We start from the raw sequence: 20,003 nt of genomic DNA on the forward strand, positions 1-20,003 counted from the left end.
AGTGACCCCATCTAAGAAACTACACCCCTCAAGGTATTCAAAACTGATTTTACAAACGCTGTTAACCCTTTAGGTGTTCCACAAGAATAAATGGAAAATAGAGATTAAATTTCAAAATTTCACTTTTTCGGCAGATTTTCCATTTTAATATTTTTTTTCCAGTAACAAAGCAAGGGTTAACAGCCAAACAAAACTCTTTATTTATGGCTCTGATTCTGTAGTTTACAGAAACACCCCATATGTGGTCGTAAACTGCTGTATGGGCACGCGGCAGGGTGCAGAAGGAAAGGAATGCCATATGGTTTCTGGAAGGCAGATTTTGCTGGATTGTTTTTAGACACCATGTCCCATTTAAAGCCCCCTGATGCACCCCTAGAGTAGAAACTCCAAAAAAGTGGCCCCATTTTGGAAACTACGGGATACGGTGGAAGTTTTGTTGGTACTAGTTTAGGGAACATATGATTTTTGGTTGCTCTATATTACACTTTTTTGTGAGGCAAAGTAACAAAAAATAGAAATTCAGAAATTTCATCTCCATTTGCCATTAACTCTTGTGGAACACTTAAAGGGTTAACAAAGTTTGTAAAATTAGTTTTGAATACCTTGAGGGGTGTAGTTTCCAAAATGGGGTCATTTTTTGGAGTTTATACTCTAGGGGTGCATCGGGGGGGCTTCAAATGGGACATGGTGTCAAAAAACCAGTCCAGCAAAAACTGCCTTCCAAAAACCATATGGCGCTCCTTTCCTTCTGCGCCCTGCCGTGTGGCCATACAGCAGTTTACGACCACATATGGGGTGTTTCTGTAAACTACAGAATCAGGGCAATAAATATTGAGTTTTGTTTGGCTGTTAACCCTTGCTTTGTTATGGGAAAAAATGAATTAAAATGGAAAATTTGCCAAAAAATAGCTGTTTTGGCACTGTTTTTATTTTTTAATATTTACAACGTTCATCTGACAGGTTAGATCATGTGCTATTTTTATAGAGCAGGTTCTTACGGACGTGACGATACCTAATATGTATACTTTTTTATTTATTTAGGTTTTACACAATAATATCATTTTTGACACAAAAAAAAAACATGTTTTAGTGTCTCCATAGTCTGAGAGCCATAGTTTTTTCAGTTTTTTGGCGATTGTCTCAGGTTGGGTATCATTTTTGCGTGATGAGATGCCGGTTAGATTGGTACTATTTTGGGGTGCACATGACTTTTTGATCGCTTGCTATTACACTTTTTGTGATGTAAGGTAACAAAAAAATAGCTTTTTTGACACCGTTTTTTTAAAAAATTTTTTACAGTGTTCACCTGAGGGGTTAGGTCATGTGGTATTTTTATAGATCAGGTTCTTACGGACATGGCAATACCTAATATGTCTACCTTTTTATAATTTATCAGGGTTTTACACAATAATATTTTTGAAACAAAAAAAAAATCATGTTTTAGTATCTCCATAGTCTGAGACCCATAGTTTTTTTATTTTTTGGGCCATTGTCTCATGTAATGGCTCATTTTTTGCGGGATGAGGTGACGGTTTGATTGGTACTTTTTTGGCGTACATGCGACTTTTTTGATCACTTTTATTACCTTTTTTGGGAAGTAAGGTGGGCAAAATTTCAATTTCCTCATAGTTTTTATTTTTTTATTTTTATGGCGTTCACCGTGCGGGGAAAGTAACATGACCGTTTTATAGATCAGGTCGTTACGGACGCGGCGATACCTAATATGTGTAGTGTATTTTTTTTTTTTTATTCAGTGATAAATGTGTTTTTTTGAAACTTTACTTTTTTCACTTTTTTTTACTTTTTTTTTGACCCAGACCCACTTGGTTCTTAAGGATCCAGTGGGTCTGATGTCTGTATAATACAGTACAGAACAATATATATTGTACTGCACTGTATTTTACACTTGTCTGAACAGATCTATGCTTTCAGCACAGATCTGTTCAGCACCATGGACAGCAGGACGCCTGAGAGGCGTCCTGTTGCCATGGGAACCTTCCCCGTCTGCTCAGTACTGGTCAGAACTGCGCAGACGGGGAAGGGTAAGTACAGGGCTGAGGGGGGGCTCTCTGGGAGCTCTCTCTGTCTCCCATCGGGGGGCTGCAAAGGCACAGCAGCCCCCCGATGAGAGAGGGAGAGAGCTCCCTGCGCTGTTAACCTTTTCCATACAGCGGTCCGTACGGACCGCTGTATGGAAAGGGTTAAACGGCTGACATCGCATCGCAGATGTCAGCCGTTTATACCAGGGTGCCAGCAATGTGCTGGCACCCTGGTATCCCCACTAGACACCAACGATCATTGAAAGGGAGGCGGGCGGGGGATCGCGATCCCGCCTGCCGCACCGCCCGCCTCCCGCAGCTTACCGCACCTCCCCACCGCCTGCGACACCCCCCCTGCACCACCCGCCCACATAACATCATTCAGGGGTGCAGGGGGGGTGAAAAAGCTTTATTTTGGGCATAGTAAAGTTTCTGATCCCCGCGGTCAGGGACCGCGGCGATCAGAAACCGCTACAAACCGCAGGTCTGAATTGACCTGCGGTTTGCAGCGATCGCCGACATGGGGGGGTCACAGGACCCCCCTCGGCATTGACCTAAGGTGCCCGGCTGTGTGTGACAGCCGGGATCTCAGCGCTGTCACCATGTCTGCAGACATGGTGACAGTTTATGCCATGACGTGTATACTCATCATGGCGCGCTAAGTAGCAGTGCGCCATGACGAGTATACTCGTCATAGGTGGGGAATATATTCACACTTTCTCCTTCTCTGATCGCTTCCCTGACAGGAATTGGGGCGATCAGAGAAGGAGAAGCACATAGTCCCTCCCTAACCCCCTCTTACCTGCCCCGATGCGCTGTGATTGGTCCCTCTGCAGTAATGGACCAATCACAGCGATCGCGGGCGGGTCAGAGCTCCAATACAGCTCCTGCCGGCTTCTCTGGTTGCCTAGCAACCCCAGCACGCCGGCTTCACTGGAGCTTCAGCGCTTCGCTCCCTGCGCTGACAGTGAAAGCCGATCACGTACATGCACGTGGGAATGCGGTGAGGCACCACATTCCCCCACGTACATGATGTTGCGTGAAGGGGTTAACCACCTCACATCCGCCCATAGGATATAAACCTCCTACAGGTGGATGTTTAACTCTGAATGGACGTTCTGGAACGTTCATTCAGAGATCGCAGCTGCACGCTGAATGTATTTGTCTTGCACTGCTGAACATAAGTATTTGAACACCTGAGAAAATCAGTGTTTATATTTGGTACAGAAGCCTTTGTTTGCAGTTACAGAGATCAAACGTTTCCTGTAGTTCTTGACCAGATTTCCACACACTGCAACAGGGATTTTGGCCCACTCCTCCACACAGATCTCCTCTAGATCTGTCAGGTTTCGGGGCTGTTGCTGAGCAACACAGAGTTTCGGCTCCCTCCAAAGATGTTCTATTGGATTTAGGTCTGGAGACTGGCTAGGCCACTCCAGAACCTTGATATGCATCTTACGGAGCCACTCCTGGGTTATCCTGGCTGTGTGCTTCGGGTCGTTGTCATGTTGGAAGACCCAGCCATGACCCATCTTCAATGCTCTGACTGAGGGAAGGAGGTTGTTGCTCAAAATCTCACAATAAATGGTCCCATTCATCCTCTCCTTAATACAGTGCAGTCATCCTGTCCCCTTCGCAGAAAAGCACCCCCAAAGCATGATGTTGCCACCCCCATTATTCACAGTAGGGATGGTGTTCTTGGGATGCAACTCATCCTTTTTCCTCCAAACACGACGAGTGACGTTTAGACCAAAAAGTTCTACTTTGGTCTCCTCTGACTACATGACTTTCTCCCATGCCTCCTCTGGATCATCCAGATGGTCATTGGCAAACTTCAGACGGGCCTGGACATGTGATGACTTGAGCAGGGGAACCTTCCGTGCAATGCATGATTTGTAACCATGACGGCGTAGTGTTCTACCGACAGTGACCTTTGAAACTGTGGTCCCAGATCTCTTCATGTCATTGACCAGCTCCTCCCTTGTAGTTCTGGGCTGATTCCTCACCTTTCTTATCATCAGTGATACCCCACGAGGTGAGATCTTGCATGGAGCCCCAGTCTCAGGGAGACTGACAGTCGTCTTTAGCCTCTTCCATTTTCTAACAATTGCTCCAGCAGTTGATCTATTTTCACCAAGCTGCTTGGCAATTGCCCCGTAGCCCTTTCCAGCCTTGTGGAGGTCCCCAATTTTGTCTTTGGTGTCTTTTGACAGCTCTTTGGTCTTGCCCCATGGTAGTAGTTGGTGTCTGACTGACTGTGGGGTGGACAGGTGTCTTTAACCACTTCACATCCGGGCCATTTTCCCCTTCCTGACATAGCCATTTTTTGCAAATTTGACCAGTGTCACTTTATGTGGTAATAACTTTAAAACGCTTTTACATATCTGGGCTATTGAGATTGTTTTCTCGTCACATATTGTACTTCATGACAGTGGTAAAATTGAGTCAAAAAATTTCATTTTTAATTATAAAAAAATACCAAATTTACTAAGAATTTTGAAAAATTAGCAAATTAGCTAATTTCAATTTCTCTACTTTTATAATAGATAGTAATACCTCCAAAAATAGTTATTACTTTACATTCCCCATATGTCTACTTCCTGTTTGGATCATTTTGTGAATGTCATTTTATTTTTTGGGGACGTTAGAAGGCTTAGAAGTTTAGAAGCAAATTTTGAAATTTTTCAGAAAATTTCCAAAATCCACTTTTTAAGGACCAGTTCAGGTCTGAAGTCACTTTATGAGGCTTACATAATAGAAACCACCCAAAAATGACCCCATTTTAGAAACTACACCCCTCAAGGTATTCAAAACTGATTTTACAAACGTTGTTAAACCTTTAGGTGTTCCACAAGAATTAATGGAAAATAGAGATGAAATTTCAGAATTTCAGTTTTTTGGCAGATTTTCCATTTTAATCATTTTTTTTCCGCTAACAAGGCAAGGGTTAACAGCCAAACAAAACTCAATATTTATTGCCCTGATTCTGCAGTTTACAGAAACACTCCATATGTGGTTGTAAACTGCTGTATGGCCACACGGCATGGCGCAGAAGGAAATGAGCGCCTTATGGTTTTTGGAAGGCAGATTTTGCTGGATTGGTTTTTTGACACCATGTCCCATTTGAAGCCCCCCCGATGCCCCCTAGAGTAGAAACGCCAAAAAAGTGACCCATTTTGGAAAATACATCCCTCAAGGTATTCAAAACTGATTTTACAAACTTTGGTAATCCTTTAGGTGTTCCACAAGAGTTAATGGAATACGGAGATGAAATTTCAGAATTTCTATTTTTTGGCAAATTGTCCATTTTAATCCATTTTCTCTAGTAACAAAGCAAGGGTTAACAGCCAAGCAAAACTCAATATTTATTGCCCTGATTCTTTAGTTTACAGAAACACCCCATATGTGGTCGTAAACTGCTGTACGGGCACACGGCAGGGCGCAGAATGAAAGGAACGCCATGTGGTTTTTAGAAGGCAGATTTTGCTGGACTGGTTTTTTGACACCATGTCACATTTGAAGACCCCCTGATGCACCCCTAGAGTAGAAACTCCCCAAAAAAGTGACCCCATTTTGGAAACTACGGAATAAGGTGGCAGTTGTGTTGGTACTATTTTAGGGTACATATGATTTTTGATTGCTCTATATTACACTTTTTGTGAGGCAAGGTAACAAAAAATAGCTGTTTTGGCACAGTTTTTATTTTGTTATTTACAATGTTCCTCTGACAGGTTAGATTGTGATATTTTTATACAGCAGGTTCTTACGGACACGACGATACCTAATATGTATACTTTTTTTAATTTATTTAAGTTTCACACAATAATATCATTTTTGAAACAAAAAAAATCATGTTTTAGTGTCTGAGAGTCATAGTTTTTTTATTTTTTGGCCGATTGTCTTAGGTAGGGTATCATTTTTGCGGGATGAGATGAGTTTGGTACTATTTTGGGGTGCATATGACTTTTTGATCGCTTGCTATTACACTTTTTGTGATGTAAGGTGACAAAAAATGGCTTTTTTGTGGCACTGTTTCTATTTAACTTTTTTTTACAGCATTCACCTGAGAGGTTAGGTCATGTGATAGTTTTATAGAGCAGGTTTTTATGGACGTGGCGATACCTAATATGTATACTTTTTTATTTACTTAAGTTTTACACAATAACAGCATTTTTTAAACAAAAATAATTATATTTCTGAGAGCTATATTTTTTGAGCGATTTTTCTTATTTAGGGGGTCATTTTTTGCATAATGAGGTGACTGTTTTATTGGTACCATTTTGTGGGACATACGCCTTTTTGATCACTTGGTGTTGCACTTTTTGTGATGTAAAAATGGCTTTTTTTTACACAGTTTGTATTTTTTATGGTGTTTATCGGACGGAGTGGATCATGTGATATATTTATAGAGTCGGCCGTAACGGACGCGGCAATACAAAATATGTCTATTTTATTTTTTTTTTCCTATTTTTAATCTTTTTTTTTTATTTCTTGATTTGGGGATTCTGTTTTTTTTTACATGCGAAACTTTTTTTAAATTTTTTTTTTATAAAACACTTTTATTTTATTTTACCCTTTATGTCCCCCCATAAGGTCATACAAGACCTCTTGGGGACATTTGACTTCATTTTTTTTTTTTACTATTCATTTCTCCTGTAACTGGGGCTGACATAGTAGCCCCAGTTACAGGGGAAATACACCCCCCAGAGAGGCTGTACAGCCTCAGTTCAGGGCTGATCGAGGTCTGTGAAAGACCCGAAAGCTCCTGCACTTTCCCGGCGGTCACATGACCACCAGGCCGGGACAGGAAGCGCTCGGTGAGCGCTGTGTATGCAGTGATCTAGAAGGCAGGTACACCTGGGAACTGTCCCTGCCTTCTCTTTGGGTTGCCCTGCTGTCACTGATTAACGTGCAGCTGCGATCTCTGAATGTTCCAGAACATCCATTCAGAGTTAAACATCCACCCGTAGGAGTTTTATATCCTATGGGCGGATGTGAGGTGGTTAAAAAGCTCAGACAAGTGCTACTAAGTTAGATTAATGAGTGGAGTAGAGGTGGACTTTTTAAAGGCACAGTAACAGGTCTTTGAGAGCCAGAATTCTTGCTGTTTCTCGGGTGTTCAAATACTTATGTTCAGCAGTGCAAGACAAATAAATTCTTAAAAAATCATACAATGTGATTTCCTGAATTTAAATGTTTTTAATTCTGTCTCTGAGTGGGAATGCACCTACAATGGGAATTGCAGAACCGGCCATGATTTCTAAGTGGGAGAACTTGTAAAATCGCAGGGTGTTCAAATACTTCTGTTCCTCACTGTAGGCCCTATACAGAGATGGAAGGCCTGGTGGCTTTCATTAGACTGCCACCTACCATTGCAGTCCATCAGCACCCTGCAGTTGTGTTGTAGGGGCACCATTAGGGTCACAAAGGAAGCCCTCTCTAAACCTTTTAGATGCTCTGGTCACTTGTGGCATTGAAGGGGTTAAATTACAAAGGAAAAGGGGGTTAGTCAGCACATCCCAATGCGCAGGTGCACGTCGCTATGGCTGAAAACACAAATAGAACATACCAACATGCATGCAGAGCAAACTAAATACTCAGGCTAATTTAAAATCAGCCTGTGAGGCAAAACACAGGCTACAGGAGTGCACGACGGGCTCTAATATTTTTGTACAAAATACATTTGCCAAGCATCTCTAATTTATTAGCATAGCATTTGCAATGTAATATGTCTTTGTACTTTATTTGGTTTGTAGAGTGCTGTTGCACTATGTGTTCTAATTGCAGGGGGTTAAATGTCATGGATATGTTCCCAGCTCCAGTGCAGGACACCCATTCCGGAGTTACTCCACAGTGCTGTGAGCAAGTGCGCACAGTGAAATAAAGCTGCTGTAGTGACTGCTGTAAAAAAAAATTATTATAATAATGTTGGTCACTATGGGGTTAAATGCTTTTCAGACAAAGTATGTATTCCAGGATTTATCTGCCAGTTTTGGTGGTTCAAAGGAAAATGGTAAAAAATGAGTAATCATATTATGTCCTTATTATTGAAACTGGGCAGCAGTTCTGGGATAGAGTAGCATTTCCTGCCACTGCAGGCCACACTGTAATTGGGTCCTATGAAAACTGTGAAATGCCACAAAAAAGTAGTAAATAATGTAAATAATGCCTTTTTTTCTGAAAAGGCAGGGTTTACATTAAAAAGCTTGCAGAGACATGCTATAGACACCAGAACTACTACGTTTAGCTGTTGTGGTTCTGGTGACTATAGTGTCCCTTAATATAGAGAAGAAAAAAAGAATCAGCACAAAAGTATCAAATAATATGTCTGTATCATTATTCTAAAAATTAAAAAAGCACAACTTCTGACACAAATATATAGTATTTTTTTTTTTTACAATGTGCAGATAATACTGTACTACTAACCCCTCCATCCACTCCTCCACCCACCATCTCCAACCACCCAGCACCCTTACTCACATAATACAAGTAATATATATAATATAGCTTACAGTGAATTACTGTACATACTTACAGTTCTGAAGACTCCAGCAGGCTCCGGATCAGTGCTCTGGGCAGCTGGGCTCAGGCTGGAAGTGGGCACCGCTCTGCAGTTCAGGAAGGAGACTGGGGCTCGGGTCACCCTAGCGTTGCAGTGCCTCTGTGCAGTGTGGGACTGGGGTACTTAGGGCCCACCAGTGTAACTGATTCTTGGGGCCCACCTTAGGGCTCCTGAACACGAACTTATTTTTTTTCCGACATGTCTGTACAGTTCAATTCACTTCAATGGGGCTGAAAAAAATAAAGACTCAGTGTGCATTCTGTGTCTGTAGGTCTTTTCCATCACATTATACACAGCACATATTTGTAGTTATTATCACCGTGTAATCCAGCAGCGGTGTCCGTGCTTGCACACTTTAGGTAAAGGTGTTGGCCTATGAGCACTTCCAGCCTTTCCCTTTCCCTAGTGTGTAAGCATGGCCACCGCTGATGGATTACATGATGGTAATAACCACGGATTCGTGCTGTGTATAATGTGATGGAAAGGAGGCAATATGGAGTATCACAATACATTAGTAAGTGCCTTTTATTAACTGCATGATAAATGCCATTTACTGAAGTGAGACAAACCATTTAACCCATTTAAAGAGGACCTTTTATGGGTCCAGACATTATAAAATAAGTAGCACGTTAGGTAGGGCATCAAACAGGGATCTAATAGAGCTTACTATTATTCCTGGGCGCGGCTCCGTTCGCCGGCTGTGCCCCTGTTTAATTATTGCACCTGGTATGCAAATTACTAGCATCGGAACAGGGAGCAGATGCCAGAGTTTCTCAATTTGCGTCTCCTTCTCCCTGGCTGTAGCCATGTCCAATCACAGCCAGGGAAAAAATACATTCAAAGACATTACATCATATGTGACCGATATCAGCCGCTCCTCTTATAACGCTCCAGTACTGATATAACCTCCAGAGACATTACATCATATATTGGGCAGACTAGATGGGCCAAATGGTTCTTATCTGCCGACACATTCCATGTTTCTATGATTGATATCAGCCGCTCCTCTTATAACGCTCCAGTACTGATATAACCTCCAGAGACTTTACATCCTATGTGACCGATATCAGCCGCTCCTCTTATAACGCTCCAGTACTGATATAACCTCCAGAGACTTTACATCCTATGTGACCGATATCAGCCGCTCCTCTTATAACGCTCCAGTACTGATATAACCTCCAGAGACTTTACATCCTATGTGACCGATATCAGCCGCTCCTCTTATAACGCTCCAGTACTGATATAACCTCCAGAGACTTTACATCACATGTGACTGATATCAGATGCTCCTCTTATAATGCTCCAGCACTGATATAAACTCCAGAGGGCAGGGGGTGATGTCAGAAAGTGAGATGGTTGGTGGGCAGGGATCTGTGATGGGGCAAGGGACACAGGGGAACACTAGAGTTGCAGGGGCTCTGTAAGGTCAGGGGGGCACAGAATTGGACTTGAACACAGGTGATAGGCAGCACCTTCAGGACTGACTGCCCCCTACAGTAACTTACCCCCCTGCTGCTGTATGTAAGAAGGAAGCAGGGGCCAGTGAGGGGACTTCATACTTGAACTTCCAGCACCACACATGAGGCACACTAACGTTACCTGAGGTGAAGCCTCAGAGTCTCTGCAGGCCAGCTCTCATCTTTTCCTGCACCCACTGAAGGTCTGGGAGGAGTCCCCGCCCCCTCCTCACACGGACTATCACACTGCAGAGAGGAGGGGGAGCTGCCTTCTCTTGGGGTCAGTAAACTTGATATAGGCTGCCCGATGGGGGCAGCTGTGAGTGGCCCCTATTTTGCCTCTTTGCAGCAGCCAGCAGGGTCCCTGACAGCGCTCAGTTACTGCCCTGATGGTGACCCTGCAGCGCTGCTGACATCCACTTGATGATAATGTGGACCTGTCTGCACTGACTACACAGACATCGCGAGCCGCCTGCCCCCCCGCACTTTTTCATTATTATGGTGACATTGGTTGGTGAGACTAGCGCAGCAGTGTTGGAAGCTTGTGATGTCAGTGTCAGAAGTCCTTCACTATGCGAGCCATGCCGCTCTGCTCGCATAGTGAAGGATAGGGTTAGGATCGAGACGGGACAGGGAGCTGTCTTGGGCCCCCCAGGAGCAACTGGGCCCAGGGCTCCTGCCCCTTTTGCCCCGCCTTAAAGACGGCCCTGTGTCTATGCATAGAAAAAAATAAAAATACAGCACCCACTTTGAGTAGTGATGATAAACCGTGATGGCCAGTTCGCAGTGTTCACTGACGAACACATGCGATCTGCCATCTTTATTCCCAAGTCCGGCGATACAGAGGTAAGTCCTCTGTATCGCCGGACTTGGGAATAAAGATGGCAGATCGCATGTGTTCGTCGGCGAACACTGCGAACTGGCCATCACTGATGATCAATGTCTCAGATGCATGCCCCCTTAGAGCCCCGTCTAATCGATCCTTATCAATATCCAGAAAAAAGAAGAGTGGAGGCAGCATCCCAAAATGTTCTTTACTCCATATTAGTGATAATTCATTCCCAAGTACATGCAACGTTTCGGCTGTTCATCAGCCTTCCTCAAGCATGCATACACCAAAGTGAACCAAACATGTATAGTCTTAGTTTGTGATATCACTGCGGTTGACCCGGAAGCATTAGTGTTCTTATTTATATCAGGGGGCACCAAATTACATCAGAATTCTGTCCTGATTTATTGCTTTATATATCTTTATAGTAGTAGGAACTTTGGGGGTGATTTATTATTGGAAGTATGCCACTTTTTGGTGTACTATTGTTGCAGATTTGGTTGCCAAGGGCTTTGTGGCTGAATCTGCGACTTTTCCCCGCTCATGCCACTTTTCTGAGGTGGCAGAAAAAGGGCGTTTGGTGGGGAAGAGGATCTGATTCATTATTTTCTATTCCTATTTTTGGTGTAGAAAATTACTTAAATCTACACCAACAAGGGAAGTATATTTAAGCCCGCCATACATGTCGTACTTTTATTCCGGCCACCTCTCGGCATGTTTGCCATGCTGCTGCCGGAACTCCGGCCCGCCCCTATTATAGTCAATGGGGCCGGAGCGGTAGTCCGGGGGCACGCGAGGGGCTAGCGGCAGCACGGATCCAACAGCCTGCTGGAGTTCCTTGCCGCTAGTGTGAATCTAGCCTAAGTTATGAAGAGGCCGGCTCATCAAGCAGCAGTGGACATGGACTAAGACCGGCATCTAAATCGCCAGTCTTAGTAAATGTCCCCCTTTGTGTTTCTGATACAGAGCTCCCTGCATGGCTTTAGTTAAAAGAAAAGACGTTGCTTGCAGCCACCACAAGAAGGAGCTTGCTGTACAACGTTAGGCCTTTTGCACATGACCGTGTTCACAAACCACAGATCTGCAAAATACAGACACCTGCCGTGTGCAATCCGCATTTTTCTCACTCCCATTACTAACAATTACTTTTCTTGTCCGCAATGCGGTCTGTATCAGAAATACAGTGCTTAAACCATTCAAAGGATATACTAAGAAATTAATCAGGACACCGTTTATGACTCAAAAGGTAAACATTCATAAGAAACCATCTATGCTTCTGTAGTATGAGTCTTGGAAGGAATGGCTGTGGTTTTCTATGACTCCTGGAAGAAATGGCTGTGGTTTTCTGTGACTCCTATAAGGAATGGCTGTGGTTTTCTGTGACTCCTATAAGGAATGGCTGTGGTTTTCTGTGACTCCTATAAGGAATGGCTGTGGTTTTCTGTGACTCCTATAAGGAATGGCTGTGGTTTTCTGTGACTCCTATAAGGAATGGCTGTGGTTTTCTATGACTCCTGGAAGAAATGGCTGTGGTTTTCTATGACTCCTAGAAGGAATGGCTGTGGTTTTCTATGACTCCTAGAAGAAATGGCTGTGGTTTTCTATGACTCCTGGAAGGAATGGCTGTGGTTTTCTATGACTCCTGGAAGGAATGGCTGTGGTTTTCTATGACTCCTAGAAGAAATGGCTGTGGTTTTCTATGACTCCTGGAAGGAATGGCTGTGGTTTTCTATGACTCCTAGAAGGAATGGCTGTGGTTTTCTGTGACTCCTAGAAGGAATGGCTGTGGTTTTCTATGACTCCTGGAAGGAATGGCTGTGGTTTTCTGTGACTCCTGTAAGACATAGCAAACACTCCACGTGCCGCCCTGCAGCGGTCGAGCTGAGGCCGCAGCTCGCTTCTTAAAGACTTGAGAAAGGGGTCATGCACCCCGAAACGCGTCGTCTACCAATAAAACAAGATCAATATCGCGCATGGTTGTGACTCTGCGCCCTTTGTCGTCCAGAAACCTGCTGGACCTCCTCGATCTATCTTATCTTCTATCCTGTAAGGAATGGCTGTGATTTTTCTTTTACATATTAGAAGCTCTGAAACACATATGTGTACATATTTTAAAGTGTGTGAAAATGTGTTTTTCAGGTTTTTGTTTCCTGATCTCCCTGAAGAAGGCAGCACAATTCAGCCATCAACCACCCTCAAAGAATCCCCAGATAAGCCTCATATCTGCAATGGGAGAACAGGCTTGGAGTCTCAATCTCCTGAACCTGGGTGATCCATTTTATTATATAATGTCCATGCCTTGGAGAAAATTTCTGCTTTATATGCATTTTTATTGTAAAACTCCAGTGTTTTCCAGTTAGCACTGAAGTTCTTTAGAAAAGAACAAGTTTCTGTCCTATCAAAATGTACCTACACCAAAATAAAAGAACTTTTGATATTTCATGGAGATTTATGAAAGGTTTTGATTGGTGGGGGTCTGAGTGCTGAGACCTCCACAATTACTAGAACAAGAAGAAAGAAGTGCTCACACAGTGTGATCTCTCCTCACCGCAGTCTTCAGCAGCAAGGAGAGAGTGCTCTGTGTGCTTCTTTCTCGTCATCCTAGCGATCACTGGGGCTCCCAGCACTCAGATCCTATCAATCAAAACCTTTGTTATGTTGCTGTGACATATATTATTTTTTTTTTTTTTACAGGTATTAAAAAAAAAAGTTTTTTTTAGTACAGGTATACTATAAGCAACTCTTTCGTATATGGTTTGAAACATCGAGAATTAATTTTTCCATTGTTCTTTTTTAGGAATATTTACTTCTATTTTATTAAAGTTTTTTAGATACTGACATTGACATATTTCTGGTGTTTTTCTATTTATAGTTTTGTGTTTAAAAAAACTCTAAAATCTAATTTATTGAATTGATGTAAGCAGAGATCTGTTTGTATTACTGCTGCACCAGCATGGCCATAATTTGATCAGAAATTAGATGTTTTCATGTGCACGGGGGTACTCACTGAATGACTAATATCCATTTTTGGTCACTCACCATCCTAGTACACATAATGGTGTCGCAGTATCATCTAAACAGGATGGATTGTTTAGGAAACAAATTGCAGATTGTATATTTTCTCTCTCTTTCTCGCTTATATATTGGGGGACACAGAAGACCATGGGTATAGCTGCTGCCACTAGGAGGCGACACTAAGTTGAAATAGTGTTAGCTTCTCCTCCTCAGCTATACCCCTCCTGCAGACACTGAGCGAAACTGTTTTAGTTTACTGTCCATAGGAGAAAGACCTCCCTGCTTTGCAGGGCACCTTCTGCCATTTTCTTTTATTATTTTACCTTTTTCCTCTTTAGATTTGGGAAACAGAGACGCCTGGCCTCTCTGTTTACCCGGGAGGAAGGCCGGTGTTGGTTCCCTTCACCGCCTGACCTCCCCCAAGAAGACTAAGTGGACCAGGACAGCCCAGCTCCCCTTCATCCCGCCAGCCATGGGGTCACCTGCATTTCTACAGTCACTCTCTGTAGTCCAGCCTCCCTACCACCTAAGTGCTAGAGGCTGAGAAGGTGACCCTGCTGGTACCCCGAGGGGGGAAAGGGGTGAAGCGTAGAGGATGAAGATGGGGTGAGTATAGGGAACAACTAGGTGAGTATAACCCCATCTATCCACTCCCACCGCCACCCTCTGATCCTCCCCCTAGTGCTTGCGGCCCCCCCACCTCCTCTCCTCCTCCACTTCTCTCCCTCTGGGGCCTGCTGGTGCCTTTTCTCAGTGGTCGCATCCCCTCCTGGGGCGGCGGCTGCATCTCACTTCCGGGCGTCTGGTATGCCCATCCCAGGCCTACCTCAGTCCCAGAGTTCGGAAGTTCCTCAGCCATTCTTCATGTTCTCTGTTTAAGGCCTCATGCACACGACCGTTGTGTGCATCCACGGCCGTTGTTCCGTTTTTTTTCACTGACCCATTGACTTTCAATGGGTCCGTGGAAAAATCGGAAAATGCACAGTTTTTCATCCGCATCCGTGATTCGTGTTTCCTGTCCGTCAAAAAAATAAGACCTGTCCTATTTTTTTGACGGACAACGGTTCACGGACCCATTCAAGTCAATGGGTCCGTGAAAAAACACGGATGCACACAAGATTGTCATCCGCTGATCCGTCTGCATAAAAGCTTTTTAGATCTGAGTTTTCACTTTGTGAAAACTCAGATCCGACAGTATATTCTAACACACAGGCGTTCCCATACTACGAACTGTGTACATGACTGCCCCCTGCTGCCTTGAGGGGTTAATTGTGCGTATTATAGCCCCCTGAAAGAGATCAGGTGCTGCCAGGCAGGGGGGGCAGAATCCCTCCCTCCCCAGTTTTAAATTCACTGGTGGCCAGTGCGGCCTCCCCTCTTCCCCCCTCCCCCCTAATTAAAATCACCTTCCCCCATCATTGGTGGCCTGTGCGGCCTCCCCTCTCCCCCCCCTAATTAAAATCACCTTCCCCCATCATTGGTGGCCAGTGCGGCCTCCCCTCTCCCCCTAATTAAAATCGCCTTCCTTCATCATTGGTGGTCAGTGCGGCCTCCCCTCTCCCCCCCCTAATTAAAATCACCCCCCCCCCCCATCATTGGTGGCCAGTGCGGCCTCCCCCCCCCCCCCCCCCCTAATTAAAATCACCTTCCCCCATCATTGGTGGCAGCGGAGAGTTCCGATCGGAGTCCCAGTTTAATCGCTGGGGCTCCGATCGGTTACCATGGCAGCCAAGACGCTACTGCAGTCCTGGCTGCCATGGTTACTTAGCAATAGAAGCATTATACTTACCTGCGATGTCTGTGACCGGCCGGGCGCTCCTCCTACTGGTAAGTGACAGGTCTGTGCTATAAGCAATGCGCCGCACAGACCTGTCACTTACCAGTAGGAGGAGCGCCCGGCCGGTCACAGACATTGCAGGTAAGTATAATGCTTCTATTGCTAAGTAACCATGGCAGCCAGGACTGCAGTAGCGTCTTGGCTGCCATGGTAACCGATCTGAGCCCCAGCGATTAAACTGGGACTCCGATCGGAACTCTCCGCTGCCACCAATGATGGGGGAAGGTGATTTTAATTAGGAGAGGGGGGCCGCACTGGCCACCAATGAATATAATACTGGGGAGGGAGGGGGGCCGCACTTGCCACCAATGAGTTAAATACAGGGGAGGGAGGGGGGCCGCACTGGCCACCAATGAGTTAAATACAGGGAAGGGAGGGAGGGGGGGGGCCGCACTGGCCACCAATAAATTTAAAACTTGGGAGGGAGGGGGTCTGCCCCCTCCTGCCTGGCAGCACCTGATCTCTTACAGGGTGCGGCACCTGAGGGGTTAATTGTGCGGATCACAGCCCCCTGTAAGAGATCGGGTGCTGCCAGGCAGCAGGGGGCAGTTATTACACAGTTCTCAGTATATTCTAACTTGAAGAGTCCCCATCACTATGGGAACGCCTGTGTTAGAATATACTGTCGGATCTGAGTTTCATGATCTAACAAATCCGATGGTATATTTTAACATAGAGGCGTTCCCATGGTGATGGGGACGCTTCAAGGTAAAATATACCATCGGATTGGAGAAAACTCCGATCCGATGGTATAATAGGGACTCCTGACTTTACATTGAAAGTCAATGGGGGAGGGATCCGTTTGCAATTGCACCATATTGTGTCAATGTCAAACGGATCCGTCCCCATTGACTTGCATTGTAAGTCAGGACGAATCTGTTTGGGTCCGCACGGCCAGGCGGACACCAAAACGACTTTTTCCTTCATGTCCGTGGATCATCCAAAAATCAAGGAAGACCCATGGAAGAAAAAACGGATCACGGAACTACGGAACCCGTTTTTGCGGACAGCAAAAAAAAACGGTCGTGTGCATGAGGCCTAAGGCCCACTCCTACACGAGTCCCTGGCTTTGCCGCCTACTAGGCAGCACTTTCCAAGCTTTTTTTTTTTTTTTTTTAATAAATTAAAAATTGACCTCCCCTACTTAAGACTGGGGCTTCTGATTTAAATATGATTATTTAAAAAATAAATAAAAAAAAACGCCCAGTTAGCTCCTGGTGCCATCCGATGCTGAACGTGGTGACTATTACAGCTTTAATCCCTCCTACCGCATGTGGTAGCTCCTACCGCACTTCCCCCTTAACAAGTCCACAGGGTGCGGTACATGCTGTCTCATTACCCCTCCTTTCACAGGTTCCTACCACTGGTTACTGTACATCTTGTCGCATTATCCCCTTTCACTGGTGGAGTAATTGCACTACCACTGGTTACTGTACATCCTGTCACATTACTCTCCCTCCATAAGTGGAGTAATTGCACTACCACTGGTTACTTTACATCCTGTCACATTACCCTCCTACCACAAGTGGAGTAATTGCACTACCACTGGTTACTTTACATCCTGTCACATTACTCTCCCTCCACAAGTGGAGTAATTGCACTACCACTGGTTACTTTACATCCTGTCACATTACTCTCCTTCCACAAGTGGAGTAATTGCACTACCACTGGTTACTGTACATCCTGTCGCATTACCCCCTTCTACAGGTGGAGTAATTGCACTACCACAGGTTACTGTACATCCTGTCACCTTACCCTTTATCCACAGGTGGAGTAATTGCACTACCACTGGTTACTTTACATCCCGTCACATTACCCCCTTTCACAGGTGGAGTAGTTGCACTACCACTGGTTACTGTACATCCTGTCATATTACCCTCCTTCCACAGGTTTAGTAATTGCACTACCACTGGTTACTGTACATCCTGTCACCTTACCCTTCTTCCACAGGTGGAGTAATTGCACTACCACTGGTTACTGTACGTCCTGTCACCTTACCCTCCTTCCACAGGTGGAGTAATTGCACTACCACTGGTTACTGTACATCCTGTCACCTTACCCCTGGTTACTGTACATCCTGTCAAATTACCCTCCTTCCACAGGTGGAGTAATTGCACTACCACTGGTTACTGTACATCCTGTCACCTTACCCCTGGTTACTGTACATCCTGTCAAATTACCCTCCTTCCACAGGTGGAGTAATTGCACTACCACTGGTAACTGTACATTGTCACATTACTCTCCCTCCACAAGTGGAGTAATTACACTACCACTGATTACTGTACATCCTGTCACATTACTCCCCCTCCATAATAATTGCACTACCACTGGTTACTGTACATCCTGTCACATTACCCTCCTTCCACAAGTGGAGTAATTGCACTACCACTGGTTACTGTACATCCTGTCACCTTAAACCTCCTTCCATAGGTGGAGTAATTGCACTACCACTGGTTACTGTACATCCTGTCACATTACCCTCCTTCCACAGGTGGAGTAATTGCACTACCACTGGTTAGTGTACATCCTGTCACCTTACCCTCCTTCCACAGGTGGAGTAATTGCACTACCACTGGTTACTGTACGTCCTGTCGCATTACCCCTTTCTACAGGTGGAGTAATTGCACTACCACTGGTTACTTTACATCCCGTCACATTACCCCCTTCCACAGGTGGAGTAATTGCACTACCACTGGTTACTGTACATCCTGTCGCCTTACCCTCCTTCCGCAGGTGAAGTAATTGCAATACCACTGGTTACTTTACATCCCGTCACATTACCCCCTTCCGCAGGTGGAGTAATTGCACTACTACTGGTTACTGTACATCCTATCACATTACCCTCCTTCCACAGGTGGAGTAATTGCACCAACATTGGATGTTGATGAATCTGCTCAATTCTGGTGTGCACTTGTATGGGATTCTTCAAATGGCATTACCTACTCATTTCTATGGCACTTGTCTACCGTATTGTCCCCTTCACAAATGAGACATTGGTGCAAACAGTTGATGCTTTTGTGGCATTGTACATCAATATTCCTTTGGCCACTTTGTGCATACCTCTGACAACCACATTCTCCCCTTCATGTCGGTAGATAGTCGACACTCCTCCGATGTTTTTGGCGTCTGCATCACTTCTACCTATTGTCAAAGTATTTTTTCTTCAGCCAACTGTTGGGTCTGGCCAGTCCAGGCAGTTTTTCCTGTAGAGTATCAGGCAGCTTCTCTTGTTAGAGTTCTCCCAACAAGCCTCTGCGGCTTTGAGTGCATCTGCCTACCACATTACCATTCTCTTTAGGGAGCTTTTATTTTTTTAGCAGAGGTGTACGCTGCGGTCTTAACTATGGATCTGCCTCCATGGGTGCACTGAGTGACATCTCTAGATATTCTTGGCGAGCGTATGTTGTCTATTTTACACGTTCTAGCCTGCTCTCTTTTCACAGTGCAATTGCCCTGTCTATGCTCTGTTTCCTCAGCCTGTCTAGCACCAGTCATGATATTGTTCTGGATCCAGCATCACTCGCAGTCTTCCTTTTGCACAGTGACGGAGGTTGGTGTGGCTATACTCTTATGCTGCATGGCTGGGATGGTATTGACCGCTGGGGGCACAGTTTTTTCCTCCCCATTTGCTTACGATTTTTTTTTTTTAGGTCAGTACCACTGGTAGGTTCCCATTGTGGTTTTTTATCTCCCTTGGTCATCTTATCTCTGTTTTGATGAGTGACTATATTCCGTCATTTTTATCCTCTTCTCGTGCTGGTTCTTTCACAAGGAAGTGGCTATTCTCTAGTTTTCTCTTACGAATCGGCCATGTTTCATAATCTACCTGGGAGATCACTCCAGGACTGGTTCTCTGCCATCTGCCCAGTTGATTCCTTCTAGATTACCAAGTTTTTCCAATGTTGAAATATCCCTTCTTGGTACTTACACATTGGTAAGGTTTTGTCTGAGTCCACCTGTCACTAGGTTTGGCCGGGTCTTATACATACCCAGATTCTACAGACCCATTTATTTTGGATAGACCTCCCTCGGTCTCTCGTCTGGCCTATTGTCATGCAAGACGTCTTGGGTTCCACTCCGGTCTTCAACAGCAGTTCTTTGATTCTCAATATCCAGATGTACCGTCCAGACATCATCTTCGGTCATCAGTAATGCTTATCCTTCTTGTGGATATTCTTTGCTGTTATCTGCATCTTCTGAAGTCTCTCAAACCCTTTGGCTTTGATTAACTGGGCTTTCCTCTTTCTGCTCAGCCTAAGACACT

General features: G+C 44.7%; 1 protein-coding gene across 3 annotated transcripts in view; it reads left to right on the forward strand.

Annotated features, from left to right (window-relative positions):
• The window catches only part of ALS2 (alsin Rho guanine nucleotide exchange factor ALS2), a 134,932-nt gene that overhangs the window by 105,543 nt on the left and 9,386 nt on the right, over positions 1-20,003 (forward strand). For all 3 annotated transcript variants that reach the window (XM_040439653.1, XM_040439654.1, XM_040439656.1), the window contains exon 28: positions 13,027-13,155. In XM_040439653.1, the coding sequence (XP_040295587.1) occupies positions 13,027-13,155 (129 nt within the window). The remainder of the gene's footprint in view (positions 1-13,026; positions 13,156-20,003) is intronic.

This window comes from Bufo bufo, chromosome 7 (assembly GCF_905171765.1).
Source record: "Bufo bufo chromosome 7, aBufBuf1.1, whole genome shotgun sequence".
NCBI classification, from domain to species: Eukaryota; Metazoa; Chordata; class Amphibia; order Anura; family Bufonidae; genus Bufo; species Bufo bufo.